We start from the raw sequence: 15,057 nt of genomic DNA, 5'->3' as shown, positions 1-15,057 counted from the left end.
AAAGTGTAACACCTCTCAAAAAGCTTACGCTACGTCTGATGTCATACGTCGCGCCAGTTACGCTTTTTCCGTAAGTTGAATATGGAAGACGGTCTTGCGGAAGCTAGATTACCTTATAACATGTTAAATATGGATATTTTTTTACACACACCCATCGATTCACTTCAGAAGGCCTTTATTAACCCCCCGGAGCCGTGTGGATTACTTTTATAATGGATGGATGCTCTTCTTTTTTTGGGGGGGCTTCACATTTTGGACTGCCATTCACTGCCATTATAATGGTTGGATTAGCCAGGACTTTTTAAAATATAACTCTGATTGTATTCGTCTGAAATAATAATGTCATATACACAGGCTTGAGGGTGAGTAAATCATGGGGTAATTAAATTTTTTATGTGAACTATCCCTTTAAGTATTACATTCGGAAATTGAAACAAATTGAAAAAAGATAACAACATGATAGTTTGCAGATATTTATTGATAGAAGCATTCATGTTTTATTTAAATATAAATACAAATTATAGAGCCATATTTTTGGTTACGTTGTTTATTTACATTGAGTTTTACTTTCACTTTCACCATTGTGTTGTTTCTAAGCTGGAAAGCTGAAAAATTCTGCTTCATTTGAGATATTTTTTGGTCGTGAGAGCCGCTATGGCATTTAATAACATAGCAAGCGTTCACCATTCTAATGTGTTTTTAACTGTATAATATGAATTTTAACATCTAACTCCACTACTACTCGGTCTCTACTGGAGTGTCTGTCCTAAAGAATGCATTGAATGCATCCCAGAATGCATTGCACTGCCGACTTCACATTCCCATTCTCTATATCAGTATATATTTGCAAGCTACATCAATTAATCTTTCTTATTCTGTAGATTCTGGTAATACAAATTCAATGAAAAACTAGATTCTTTCTGGCAATGTAAATATAGCTCTGCACATGTGCTGTGCCTTCAGGTGTTAAAGCAGAAGCAGCGGGACACTGCGCAGCTGGCCTCCCTGTCTGCGCAGAGCGAGCGCCGTGTGCAGGAACTCGAGAGGAACGTGCAGAACATGAGGCAGCAGCAGGACCTTCTGCAGCGCCGCCTGCGAGAGGAGAGCCAGCAGAAGAGACGGCTGGAGAGTGAGATGCAGAAAGGAAAGCACAGAGTCAAGGTGAGACGACTCGATGTGCGATTGACCTCAGTGCTGCGTTCGGTCTATTATCGGCGCAGGTGGGGAACAGAGCCTGGGAGAAATCGAGAGAATAAATGGAATTGAAAGTGAAGTGTGTAATTTTTGCTTCACTAGCAGTGGAATTGCAGAAATAATTATTTCTAGACAGAAAAAATATGAAGCAGCACGACTGTTTTCAACATTGATAATAATAGGAAATATTTCTTGAGCAGGAAATCAGCATATTCAAATTATTTGACATCACATGACACTGAAGACTGGAATAATAATGGTTAATATTCAGCTTTGCCATCATGGGAATAAATTAAATTTTAAAACGCATAAAAAATAATATTTTCCAATATTACTGTTTTTATTGTATATTTTTCCTTGAAATCTTGAACATCAATTTTACCAACCCCAAACTTTCGAATGGTGGTGTATAAAATCTGAAAAATTTTCTTCATAAAATGTAAAAATTATACTATTTTTCGGTTTTGTTCGCAGAAATGACACATTTAATGGTCTTTTTTTTTGAGTGTTCATTAGTCTTTTTTTGTATTCTGAACAATAATAATCTAGAGAGAAACCTCAGTCTCACAGTTATTCTTGTTGTTCAATAGCTAATGATTTACCAAACAGCCTGTTTCTCTTTCTCAAAGGAGCTGGAGATAAAGAATGAACAGCAGCAGAAAATTCTGAGGATTAAGACGGAGGAAATCGCTGCCTTCCAGCGACAGAGGAGAAGTGGAAGTAACGGCTCGGTCGTATCACTAGAGGAACAGCAGGTGGGTTCAGACAGAAAAACGAAATCGTGCTCTTTTCATCAAACCCTTCCCACAGCTATTACCCAGCAATAAAATATTATTTTTAGATCTGTTTACTCAGACATGGTGTTTAATAGTTTGACTGTCGTTTGAAAGATTTGTGTTATTGTTTCCTTGTGGCTGAGGGTATATTTCAGTAGCTTGTTTCAACATGTTCAGAGTTCATTTTGTTGCCCAAATTCCTCTCGGCCTGGTATTGGTACAGGTTTTATGTTATTTGCCTTGAAGCAATGCATTTGCTATTTCCGAGGTCATGGTTTTATAGGGAATTACCATATAAATGTGTACCTTGAATGCAGTAAAAGCATCTGATGAATAAATGCAAAACGTATTTTATTATTTGACTTCGTTTCAGAAGCAGTTGCGTAAATTTAATATATACGTAAATAATTGCATTCAAAATATCTGTGTTTGAGCAGAAGATAGAGGAGCAGAAACGCTGGCTCGATGAGGAAATGGAGAAGGTTCTGGAACAACGGCGTGGTCTTGACGGCCTGGAAGGAGAGCTTACCAAGAGAGAGGAGATCTTAGCCAAAAAAGAGGCCTTGCTCATGGAACGCAGTGGCCTGGAATCCAAAAAGCTTCGCTCTAGTCAGGTCTGTATAAACTTTGTGGCTTTGCTTCGTCCCATCATCCACTCCCATTATGAGTCTTTTAAAGTTGCCGTTGTCTATTTTCTCTGCAGGCTCTCAGTAAAGACCTGTTGACCTTGTCGAGCCGAATCGAGTCTCTGGAACGGGAGCTCACTGAGAGGAACGGTCTGCTGCGTAGTAGCAGCGCTCAGGACTCTCAGCAGATCAGACAGGAGATCTCCAACCTTCGGCAGGAGAAGGACCTGCTCCTCAAACAGAGGGTGGAGCTGGACGACAAACTGAGACAGGGCAACCTGCTCTCTCCTGAGGTGGAAATCACTTTGATTTTCTGAATTTTAGAAGTCAGTACTTCCCGACAATCATTGTTTGAATGCATTAGAATTTTGAAAATCCAGATTTGTTTGCATCATTATATAATTTACAACATTAGAATTCTGAGGCCATTTCACACAGAAAATGTTTCTGCATCTCGTTTGCAGGTTTCAGAATTTTCAAATAATTATTTAAGTTGTAGAGTTAAACTGTCCTAGCTAACTTAACGCTGGAATACACCACACAACTTTTGCCCAGATTTTTGACACTAGCCAGTTAATTTGGGTAGTTGATATGGACACATTTCATTAAAAATCATGTAGTGTGTGTGATAGCCAGAGACTCGATGTTTTAGCTTTACACTACGATTCCATCCAATCAGAGGATATCAAACATGTTTGACATTTTGCACAGAAAATATTGTTTTCATTTGTCATGTGTCCTAGCAGCAAGGTGCATATTTCTGCATGAGTTTGTTGTGTTTGGAACAACTTGAAAGTCTTAGTCTAGTACTGTTTTCAAAATTTTTTCAGATTTTAAAAGTTGTGTAGTGTATTCCAACCTTAAATGCTGAAACATTTAATAATTCTAAAATTGTAACTTCAGGAATTAGAATTTCCGAGCCAAATGTATGCTTTAGAATTTTATCATTCTTATACTTCAAAGTCTTAAGTTTTAAGAATTCTACAATTTCAACTTCTGAAATTAGAATGTCCTAGCCTAATGTATATGCTTTTACAAATTTAGAAATCTTAATAGTTTTAAGAATTCTAAAATTTTAACTTCTGGAATTACAATATCCATCCATATTTATGCTTTAGAATTATTTTATTCTTAAACTTAGAATTCTTAACTTTTTTAAGAATTCTAAAATTTCAACTTCTGAAATTCGAATGTCCTAGTGAAATTTATGCTTTAGAATATTCGAGTTCTTAAAGGAACACGCCAACTTTTTGGGACTTTAGCTTATTCACCGTATCCCCCAGGTTTGGTAAAACCATACATACCGTTCTCATCTCCATGTGAGCCATAACTCTCTGACGCACACACCGCTAGCCTAGCTTAGCACAAAGACTGGAGGTAAATGGCTCCAGCTAGCCTACTGCTAAATAAGTGACAAAATAACACCAACATTTTCCTATTTACATGTTGTGATGTGTAGAGTTACATCGTGTACTAAGACCGATGGAAAATGAAAAGTTGTGATATTCTAGACCGATATGGTTAGGAACTATACTCTCATTCCTGTGTAGTTATCAAGGAATTTTATATATTTTATATATTTTAGGATATTACGCAGCGCCAGAAAATAGTTCCCAGCACACTCTCTGGGCAAGCAGGTTGTCACGTTGGTTATGTTGACGGTAGCCTATTTTCATAAGCGCCACTGCACAAATGGTACGGCAGCAAAGTTCCTTGATAACTACGCTGGAATGAGAGAATAGTTCCTAGCCATATCGGTCTAGAAAATCGCAACTTTTCATTTTCAGTCGGTCTTAGTACACGATGTAACTAGACACATCACAACATGTAAATAGGAAAATGTTGCCGTTATTTTGTCACTTATTGAGCAGTAGGCTAGCCGGAGCCATTTACCTCCAGTCTTTGTGCTAAGCTAGGCTAGCGGTGTGTGCGTCAGACAGAATTATGGCACGCACGGAGATAAGAATGGTATGTATGCTCTTATCTAACTCTGGGGAATACGGGGAATAAGCTAAAGTCCTAAAAGGTCAGCGTGTTCCTTTAAACTTCTTTTTTTACTTATTTCAACTTATGAAATTAGAATGTCCAAGCCAAATGTATGCTTAAGAACTTTTTTGCATGAAAACTTCCAAACCAACCTTGTTTGCATGATGTGCAAATTCCATTTATAAGCTGCCCTGTCCTCTGTTAAACATCAGGAAGAACGAACACTGTTCCAGTTGGACGAGGCCATTGAGGCTCTGGATGCTGCTATCGAGTACAAAAACGAGGCGATCACCCAGAGACAGAGGCAGCTGCGGGCGTCGGGGAGCATGCTAACCCAGTGGGAGATGAACCTGATGGCCAAACTCGCCTACCTGTCCGCCTCTGAAACGAGAGCTCTGCTTTGTAAATACTTTGATAAGGTCAGACGGCATCCAAGTTTCCTCACATTATTCTCATTAATCTCGTTCGTGAAGTTATAAGCTGACACTTTAGTGTACTTGTTTGTGGTGGTGAGTTTTATTCAAAGAGGTGTGATCTATTATCGTTTCAGTTGGCAGACCATCGTAATGCACCACCCGATCTCTGTCAAACTATAACAACACTTGCACGTCTGTGTTTATCACAGCCACACATTAGCTTCTAGCCTGTGTGGTCACTTATACCCTGTTTTGGCAAATGTAGACGCATTTTCTCACATTATTTTTACATTCATGCTTCCTTTTAGTATAACTTATACGTTTAGCTGTTTAACACATTAAGGAAAGGCGAAGACTTGTGTAATTGTGTGATATTGGAACAGCATGTATTGTGAAAGCGCTTTACAAGTAAATTGAAATATGTGTTTATTTGCTTGGCCTGCTACTCTTTAGTAATATGACTAACATAATACAATGCTTTGTGTATTGAAAAGGTTGTGTGTCTTCGTGAGGAAGAGAGGAGGCTGCAGCTGGCTCTGGCTGAGCTGGAGCTTAGAGTCGAGGAGCAGCAGAACTTGGTTGGGTGGTTGGAAGCAGCTCTGGAAAGACAGCAGCTTGAGGCGGATCGCAGACTCACCCAGCAGCAGAAAGAACACGAGAGAAACATCCAGCTACTTCTGCAGCAGTGCCGAGGTTTGAGTCCTCTGCTGCACTCTTGTAATTCTCTGCAAAAACAACACTGGAGAATGTATCTCTGGTTTGTTTATAGCTGCTGGAAATGCTGGTGTTGCAAAATAGGCGATACCATCCATGAATTCACAAATAATTATAAGCAAAAAAAGTGAAAGTATTGGCAATGTATTGTGTTTCCAGAGCAAATGGATCAGGGTCTGGCTGGTAGACAGCAGCAGTATGAAGGCTTGATCCACAACCTCAGCAAAGAGCTGAACTTCTGCAAAATAGCAAATCAGGAGCTGAACATCAAACTGAGGGAAATGTGTTGCCCTGTAAATCACGCTGGAGAACAAAGCAAAGGTGAGAACTGCTTAATAACAATGTTCATTTGCAATGTTTTTTAGTTTTTTTTTAAATGTTCAGTATTTTAGTCATGTTTATTTTTCAGCATTTTTCGTAAAATGAGTTAAGTTAACTGTTGCTTTCTTTACTAAGAAGTAAAGTAAATGTTAGATCTTAAATGAAACATTCATCTTAGCTAACGTTTTTACCTTGTTCTGACCTATTACTTTCTGCAATGAATCACAAAAAATCTCAGGCAGAATCACTGAGCTTTTATTCCATTTATACAACCTCAAATCCTGAAAAGTTGGGACATTTTGCAAAATGCAATCTAATCAAGAATCTTATTTTTTTATTTATTTTTTTATTATTATTATTATTTTTTTTTTATTATTTTTTTTTTTTTCTTCTATTTCAACTTCATTTAACTGACAAAAGTACAAAGAAAAAATGTCCAATATGAACAACTGTGTCACCTTTCCTTTTAATTACACTTTTTAAATGCTTGTGAATTGAGGACACTATTTGTTGCAGTTTTGCATGTGGATTTATTGCCCATTCTCGCCTGATACAAGACAGCTGCTCAAAAGTTCATGGTTGTCATTGTCTTATTCTCCTTTTCATGATGGGCCGTACATTTTCAGTAGGAGACAGATCTGGACTGCAGACAGTCAAACACATTCACTGCTTCCCAGGAAAGATGTCATCTTGATGGGGTGATGAATTGAGAAATCAACTTTCCTTTGAGCCGTTGGTATATAAAAGTTAATTGTGATATAAGAATATCCTGTAAGTTTCAGAGCTGAAAACGTCCTTGTTAGTCAAAGAAAAGCTTTTATAGACACCAGGGTAGGGTTGCACCAGTCGTTCGTAAGTTATTTCTTAATTTGGAACGTAAAGTCCACACTAGAGGCTTAGTAAGTACTAGATAGTTTGTAACTAACTCTATACTTTTTTCGGTTGCACCATTTGTTCTTTAGGCAGAACGTAACTAGTAGGTCGTAAGCTCTTCGTAAAGTAATGCGTAGTCGCATATAGGGGTGTCGCGATATACCGGTATTGACGATAACCGTGATATTCAAAGCAGGAAATATCGACATTGTGTTAATTTAGGGTGTGGCAATATACCGGTATTGGAGATAACCACAATATTTAAAATGAACAGGACTGGTATGATAACATGACGTGTAAATACTCCAGTGTCCCGAGTCTGACTGTAGCCGTGTTTTTTTTTGCAGCCATAAAAATTGTTCAGCTTTGTTTGTAATGTCAAATTTGTTATATTTAGTTTCGTTTCTTTATTAAGTTAATTTCGAAAAAAATGTTTGGGGCAATTTTTGTTTGTTTTATTAAAGTTTTGGTTTTTTCCTAATGACCAAGCGGCCAGCGGCGCATGTTTGATCAATTTATCCTCTCAAATCAACACTTGACTTGTCTTGCCTATAATAAAATCCATATATATAACACTTCAAGCATATCACAATGTAAGTTTAAATGTTTACTATCACCACCACAGTAAAAATGCATTTTTGACAAGCTGAGGCAGGCTCGCACGCAACGGCGCCTGCAAACGAAACAGGCTACACAATCTAAACTATAAAAACAAAAACATGCAGGTTGTCTTACCTTACACCTCTCCGCAAAATTAATATAAATCCAATCTTCAGTTTCCACTCTATAGGCTATGCAAATTCAGTTCACGACAACGAAAGCAACAGATATGAGCTGTATTTTATTTATCGGCTCATTTCAAGATTAAAGGCCGTAATTGGAGAATGAGCGACCTAAGCACTGGTAAGAGCATTTAGTCTCATTAGTTTTAATGAAGATGATTGAGTTTTTGAGCATCTGATTCTGAGCCTTGGGCTACTTTCAGTTTCACTGGCGGCCGTTTGCGTCTTTTCTTGCATCTTCTTGTAGTGCCCCCTCAGCACTCGGTGCCCTGCATGCAGCGCGGGTGGGAGCGGTGGATCTGAGTGATCGGATTTAAATCCAAAGAATTTCGGAAGACATTTACTCCTGATCTCTTCACAATATGATCGATATATGATCAGAGAAAACGAATGAAGTGAGCAGGTGTAAAAAGGCCATAACTCTTGCAGCTGCGCTGAAGGAACGCGGCGGTCAGAGCCAGTCGACGGTCGCGGCCTCATTTTAGTCTTTCTTTTAATTAATGAATAATGTCTATTCTTGTATTTGTATTTGTAATCTAGTCTTGGCCAATAACATTTATGTTAATATTTACTCATCATCATACTGTTGAACTTGACAGTATTTTCTCTCTTGTTATTTCATAGGGAGCTTTTGACAATTTATCAGTAACAGAGTATTACCCTGTGTTTATCATTATCCAATTATGTTTGTTGGGTAAAAAATAAAACTAAATAAACAAAAGTAAAAATTAATTGGTAACACTTTACAATAAGGTTCCTTAAATAACATTAGTTACATTAGTTAACATGAACTAATAATGAACTGCACTTATTAATCTTTGTTAATGTTAATTTCAACATTTACTAATGCATTATTAAAATCTTATCAAAAACATTAGTTAATGCACTGTGAACTAACATGAACAAACCATGAACAGCTCTATATTAACTAACATTAACAAAGAAGATTAACTAATGCTGAACAGAGGTGTTGTTCATGGTTAGTTCGCATAATATGACGTTATACCCTCGATGGTCCAATAGCAGCCTTCAAATACGAGAGCAAAAGTTGTGTTTAAATACCGTGAATTTCAGTGTCCTTCATTATTATAACTTATTTTGCCTCACGTAACCAACGGTAAAAATAGGTTTATAATTAAATATACTTAATCATGAATAACATAAGTGCTTTTATATATAAGAAGCATTCAGTATATGAAACGACATTAACAAGGATCAATAAATAAATACTGAAACAAAAAAAACATAAGAAATTACATTTATTGATTATGACTGATTTTATTTGACATCATGACATGCACAGCACGGACCGATGGGACAGATTCACGCAGCGGCGCGTACAGTTTTTGATGGTTTCGTGTTGAAGAGCTGAAAAATAAAGTAATCTATTCACAATGTTTTCTCTCTTAAAATGTAAGCGAGTGTAAATGTCAGCATTATCAAATATGTGTAAAGAATTGAAGTCTGTCATGTAAAACAAGAGCTTATTATGCAGTTCAGTCAGTCTGCTTTATTATTCCAACCATTACTCCTGATCAGAGGCTTCCGTAAATATTTAGTTTATACGTAGAGTTACGATTCAACTAAGTTTAATGGTGCAACGCAAAAATATTTAGTAGTGCGTAAGTTGTAACTTAGTGCCCATTTATGTCAAAACTAGGCTAAGTTGTAACTTACGCACAACTGGTGCAACCGACCCCAGGCCCAGAAAACGAGAGCTCTCACAATATGTACATATATGTTGACGTAATAGGACGCAGAAGCACCATCTCAAGCCCGCCCACCGACTCGTGGAGCTAAACAGGTCGTGCTACCGAGCAATGAACATGCCGGTTCCAGCTCACGTGCGCAAGACATTGCGTTTGTTCGCTTCATTTCACCACGGAATCGATTGTAAACAAGATACAGGTTGAGACTGGATTTGCAGACATATTGACATTAAAACACAATGCTGTGCCTTCTGTTTTGGATCCGACAGGAACGGTGCAACACATTTATGTGAGTTAAACATGTTTTTTTTTATATGTGTTAGCATTGCATTGTTCCAGATCGTCTGATATCTATTGATTACATACCTTAGCACGCTGTCACAGGCTGGAGAAGGTGTTATTGGTTCATTCGTGATCAGACTCGGACTTGTAATGCCAGCTCGCAAAGCCCAAAGTCCCGGGGCGTGTGTGTGTGTGTGTGTGTGTGTGTGTGTGTCTGTGTGTGCGTGTGTGTCTGTGTGTGCGGTTCGCGGTTATATTCACTGATGATCGGGCGAAATGATACAGAAATAACATTCCAATCAATCGCGGGTGGATGAGAGATGAATCATTGTGTTTGTTTGATAAAGATATTTTTAGAGCCCTGTGAACGTTTCTCCAGATGCTTTCAAAACAATTCCTCACGTATACTGACAGGAGCAGAAACTCATTAAATATGCAAATCTTATCCAATCCTAGCCGTGGGCGTTTACTTCCAAGTCTTCAGTGCGGCACGCCCATAGAAACCGACAGTTTTTCAGAGAGCCTCAAAACCAAGGCAGAAAATAGCCTATTACTTATTCATTATGATGTTTCTGAATGTAAAAACCACGCAAACGTCATAAATTGACCTCAGACAACAGTATAATTTTTTTTTTAAAAAGCCAGTTCATGACACCTTTAAATGTCTCTGTACAATCCGAATGTACGCCTCCACTTGTATGTGTGTAGCACTGATGTGAAGTCACCCATACAGTTTGCACTGATGCTCCCCATATCATGACAGATGTTTGCTTTTGCACCCGTCGCTGATGAAAGTCTGGATGGTCCTTTTCGTCTTTTAGAACTCTGAAGTCAGTTTTTCCCCAAAACAAGCTGAAACATGGACTCATCTGACCACAGCACACATTTCCACTGTGTTGTGGATCATCTGAGATAAGCTCGGGCCCAGAAAACGCGCCGGCATCTCTGCATTGTATAGATTTATCTTGTGTAACAGAGATTCAAGTTGCATTTCTTGATGCAGCGTCAGACTGTGTTAAGTGAAGACGGTTTTCCAGAGTACACCCGAGCCCGTGTGGCTGTATTTAACAGAGTATGACAGTTTCTCATGCATTGCCGTCTGAGAGCTCAAAGGTCACACACATTCAACAGAGGTCTCCTGCCTTGCCCTACACACACGCTGATTTTTCTCTCGATTCCCTGAAACTTTTCACAATTATATATATGGTAGATGTGAAAGACCTAAATTCTTTGCAATCTTGCATTGAGAAATATGATTTTTGAATTTTGACAAGTCTCATGATATTTGGCACACAGTGATGAGCCATGAACCATCTTTGCTTGCAAACACTGAGATGCTGACACAAACTGACCAGCAAACGCAAAATTCGGACGGGATCTTTTTTTCCCAGCTCAACTGTCAGAATGGAAAGCACAGGATTGTGGGATATCAAAGGCCGCGAAGGATGCATTTATGCTGCCTTTAAAAATCGATCAGATGAAGGTATCTCAGGAGACAGGAAGTGAAGCTAACATTAGATTCGGACATGCCTTAAGGTCTTCCTACCTTGAAATGTGTCCTGAAGGGGGCATTTTCCAGGTTTCGGATGCAGTCAGTGTGTCAGGAACAAAATTAAATTTGAAGCCGTTATCCACTGTTCAAAGATCTCATTTGTGCTTGTGTTTAGTTATAAAATGGTGCCCTCAACATGACATGCCGGGTTTGCAGGGTTCTGACACTCTTGTCAAAAACACACAAATTGCAATGCATTTGAAAACGGGACTACAAATCTGTATTTTGTGGAATAAAGAAATGGGGTGGGAACCACATTTTTTAATGTACTGAATTTTTACTTGTGCCAAGGGCTCCATTTGTTTTTGTTTTTTTGGTTAATTTTTTTATTTATTTTCTTACACCTATCCTCAGGTCCAAATTGTGACAGTCGGCTTTCAGGTGGGATCCAGGGCAGGGTTGCTGAAGATGCCAAGTCTGAGGCAGAGAGAGTTCAGAAATCAAGAGAAGAGATGCGAGAGCTGGTGCATGCCCCTCTTCCGCCGACATGGAGGCGCTCTTCGCTCCCCACAGAGGATCAGTACAGCATGGAGGAGCTCAGGCAACGAGCTGCTTGTGAACTGCCAAATAACAGAATAATTCAGCCTGGTATGAATTCCACACACTGGAGTGGGACGGCCTCCCTGCCCCTCACAAGACCACGGAGAGAATCAAGGAGATCGAGCCTCAACACAGGACCACTTTGTTCCAATTCAACAATAATTGATGTTCGGAAAAAGCCAATGTAGTGAAGAACTTTTGTACAGTTAATATCTTCAGTATTGTTCCATTTTCAGAATAGTGCATCTCATATTTTTATTGCAAAAAATCCTGATTGTTTGTTTACTTGTACTTTGTCAGTTATTGGTCATCTTTGAAATGTACTCTTGATGCATTCGGTCACATTTCAAGCACTTTTTTATGGAACTGTTGCAAGTTTCTGACACTCTTGGACAATTTTTTTTAGTGAATGTAAAAGGCTTTTTCTTTCATAAATAATGAAATAAAACTGTTGCCTGGACAGAAAAAAAAACCATCTCCTAATCAGGACACGTTTCATTTTTGAAACGGAAAAAAGGTAGCCTACCTAAGAAGCAAGTCTCTAAACACATGGCGGGTTTTTTTGGTGATTTTGGAAAAGTTGAATCGAGCCAGCCAGGAGTCGAACCTAGAATCTTCTGATCCGTAGTCAGACGCGTTATCCATTGCGCCACTGGCCCGCATAAAACGGGTTTTTTGCTCGAATCTAGAAATTAGTATTTTTACGTTTATGTATTTAATATTTCAAATCTTTAGAGTGGCGTAAAACGTAATGCCGTCAGCAGAGATATGTAAATCGCTCATTATTACTATAATCTATAACCTTTCTACGCAGCGAGTATGCGCAATAGCTAAAAGCGTATTTGCACATTTTTACTGTCTGGTTTTAACCATCAATAACCAAGTTGGTTTGTAGTAGTGTAATTGTCTCAGTAAACCTGAATAATATGACTCAAACGACTCATTTGACGGTCTTGTTTCGAAAGTAAGATATATTTTGTCTGTGTGCGCCCTCTTCTGGTCTCTCGGTGTAAGTGATGCTTGATATGAAAACAACGTACGCCCTCTGTCGGTTAGAAAACTATCCACGGTGTGTCTCAATCAGCTCCTTAGTTTCCTAGGTCGTGAATCAGTATATCGTGTACATGAATGTGGACGACTCTCTGACTAGTGCCCTAACTACTGAACTAATGAGTTGATTGAGACGCACTCTTGTTCTATCATTCAGGGTGTGACACGTGATCAGCAATTGCTACTCGCAGGCCTCGTGGCCTAATGGATAAGGCGTCTGACTTCGAATCAGAAGATTGCAGGTTCGAGTCCTGCCGGGGTCGTACTTTTACAAAAGTTTTATTGACGTTATAAGTGGGGCAGAAACACATGGTCTGTCCTGGTTTCACAAACATGGTTTAGATTACGCCAGGATTAGGCCTTAGTTCTTGTAGAATAGTTAAGTAGCTTGTATTAATGTGCCATAGAAGAAAAAAAATAAACATTACTGAGATATTTTAAGGTAGCCTATGTCAGTGCAAGCTGCTTTCAGTTAAAACAGCTCAAACATGCATTTTAGTCTGGGACTAAAAGTCTGGTCTGTGAAAACCAGGGGTAAAAAGCTTTATTATAATCTATACCCATAAACTTAAATGATACAGTGATTTCCTTAGCAGTAAATTTCTTCACTTATTTCTGCAAAGTTTCTAGGCTTATATGTTTCAACTAGAGCACGTAAATAGAGCCTATTAACAAGTGAAGTGTTAAAAGAGTTTTGCTTTAGCGTTATTATAACAGGTGAATAACAAGATGATGGTGCATAAATAACCACCAGGTGGCGGTATAACCCCACACTTCAAGCTTTTCTGAGCTATAGACCGCTGTAAAATGTTATGTTATGTCTGAATTCCACTCACTTTGACGTTTTTCCATGTGTGAGTTGATCTTAAAATAGTCTTCAAGAACAAAAGATAATTATTTCGATTTAAAAGTCTGCGGATAATAGCCTAGCTATGTTTAGTGCTTTGGCTTGTATTCTATTCTGTGATATTTTGGGGAATCAAATAGCCTACGTTTTATCAAAAGAGCAACATGACGAATCCTTTTTGATAAATTGGAAAATAGGCTACATTAGCCTACCTATGAGGCTATTGAGGCCTGTGTATTGTTTATGATTGTTGATAACCCAGTAGGGCTACATTAATTTAACATGCTTTGGTTTTTGAATGGCCAACGATCATCCTCGGAATGTCCTCAGAAATCGGATTTTCTATATTTTGTCATAAATATGCCACATGTAACCACAGGAGAGGAATATTATGACCAGGCACGAGTAATTAGACATAAAAGAATGACACTGAAACAGTTTACAAATGTGTAAAATCGCCCTTTAATGGCAAAAAGCAAAGAAAAAAATATGATACAATTTTGGCTCTTTAGCCTTATTGATTTATTTTGCCTATTTATTCTGTAGATTTATTAGAGATGTTGTACACAAACTAAATAGCCTACTTTTATTAACAAATTGTCTGAATGATTGCAAATGATTGATGACTGCATGCGCATTCAAAATAAACACCATTTGACCACCTTCAGGCTACAATGTAAACAAAAATCAGAAATAGACAATTAACAACATAAACTAGCCTAGCTTTATAGGCTAAGCAAATTTAAGATTAGCCTAGATTGTGTTAAACAAATGGGTAGCCTAACATTTCTAAACAAAATCTCATTTCAAAAGGTTTGTATAGTTGTAGTCGAAATGATTAGATGCAAATTTAGCAATTTTTCAATTTGTTTAGTCAGGGTGGTGGCAGGTGATCGCTTTAATTGAAATGAAAAACAGTGGCGTCCGATTCAACGCCGCAGACATTCATTTCACAAGGTTTACGGTCAAATACCATTTCAAAAACATGAAAAATGGGAATTTCTAAACAGAACTCACACAACTTTATCTACATTCTTTGAAAGGGTTCCCTATTTTTATTTATTTAGCCCGAAATTGAATTGTAGATAAAGCGCCTGAATCCGCGCTTGAAGATGAGAAAACTCACCACTAAGGGTCGCTGTTGTCAAAGCTGTACCTTGCACACGGAACGTGTCCTTCATTTGGGGCAAAACTTAGGTTACAGGATTATAAAAGGCCTTGCAACACTTTACATCAGTGTCTACTTATCACGTGTTAATATAAGCAATTAGCTACAGCAATAAGGATATGAATACAATTTTACAAGCAGTAGCCTAGGCTAGGCCTACCACAAAAGTCTCAAATAGCCTATCTATCAGTAGCCCACTTACATGGAGACTAATTTAAAAT

The 15,057-nt window shown here is 38.2% G+C and overlaps 1 protein-coding gene across 2 annotated transcripts in view; it reads left to right on the top strand.

The window, feature by feature from the left end:
- kif7 (kinesin family member 7) overlaps nucleotides 1-12,258 on the top strand; it is a 36,703-nt gene extending 24,445 nt beyond the window's left edge. Inside the window, exons 12-19 of one of the 2 annotated variants that reach the window (XM_079843465.1) lie at nucleotides 964-1,161; nucleotides 1,824-1,949; nucleotides 2,408-2,584; nucleotides 2,674-2,889; nucleotides 4,795-5,001; nucleotides 5,493-5,691; nucleotides 5,872-6,033; nucleotides 11,586-12,258. In XM_079843465.1, the coding sequence (XP_079699591.1) occupies nucleotides 964-1,161; nucleotides 1,824-1,949; nucleotides 2,408-2,584; nucleotides 2,674-2,889; nucleotides 4,795-5,001; nucleotides 5,493-5,691; nucleotides 5,872-6,033; nucleotides 11,586-11,959 (1,659 nt within the window). In that variant the 3' untranslated portion in view covers nucleotides 11,960-12,258. The remainder of the gene's footprint in view (nucleotides 1-963; nucleotides 1,162-1,823; nucleotides 1,950-2,407; nucleotides 2,585-2,673; nucleotides 2,890-4,794; nucleotides 5,002-5,492; nucleotides 5,692-5,871; nucleotides 6,034-11,585) is intronic. The other variant, XM_079843466.1, reaches the window with a different exon arrangement.
- The last annotated feature ends 2,799 nt before the right edge of the window (nucleotides 12,259-15,057 follow it).

This window comes from Gobio gobio (assembly GCF_949357685.1).
Source record: "Gobio gobio genome assembly, chromosome: 2".
In the NCBI taxonomy this organism is placed as follows: domain Eukaryota; kingdom Metazoa; phylum Chordata; class Actinopteri; order Cypriniformes; family Gobionidae; genus Gobio; species Gobio gobio.
This window is presented reverse-complemented; position numbering and strand designations above follow the sequence as displayed.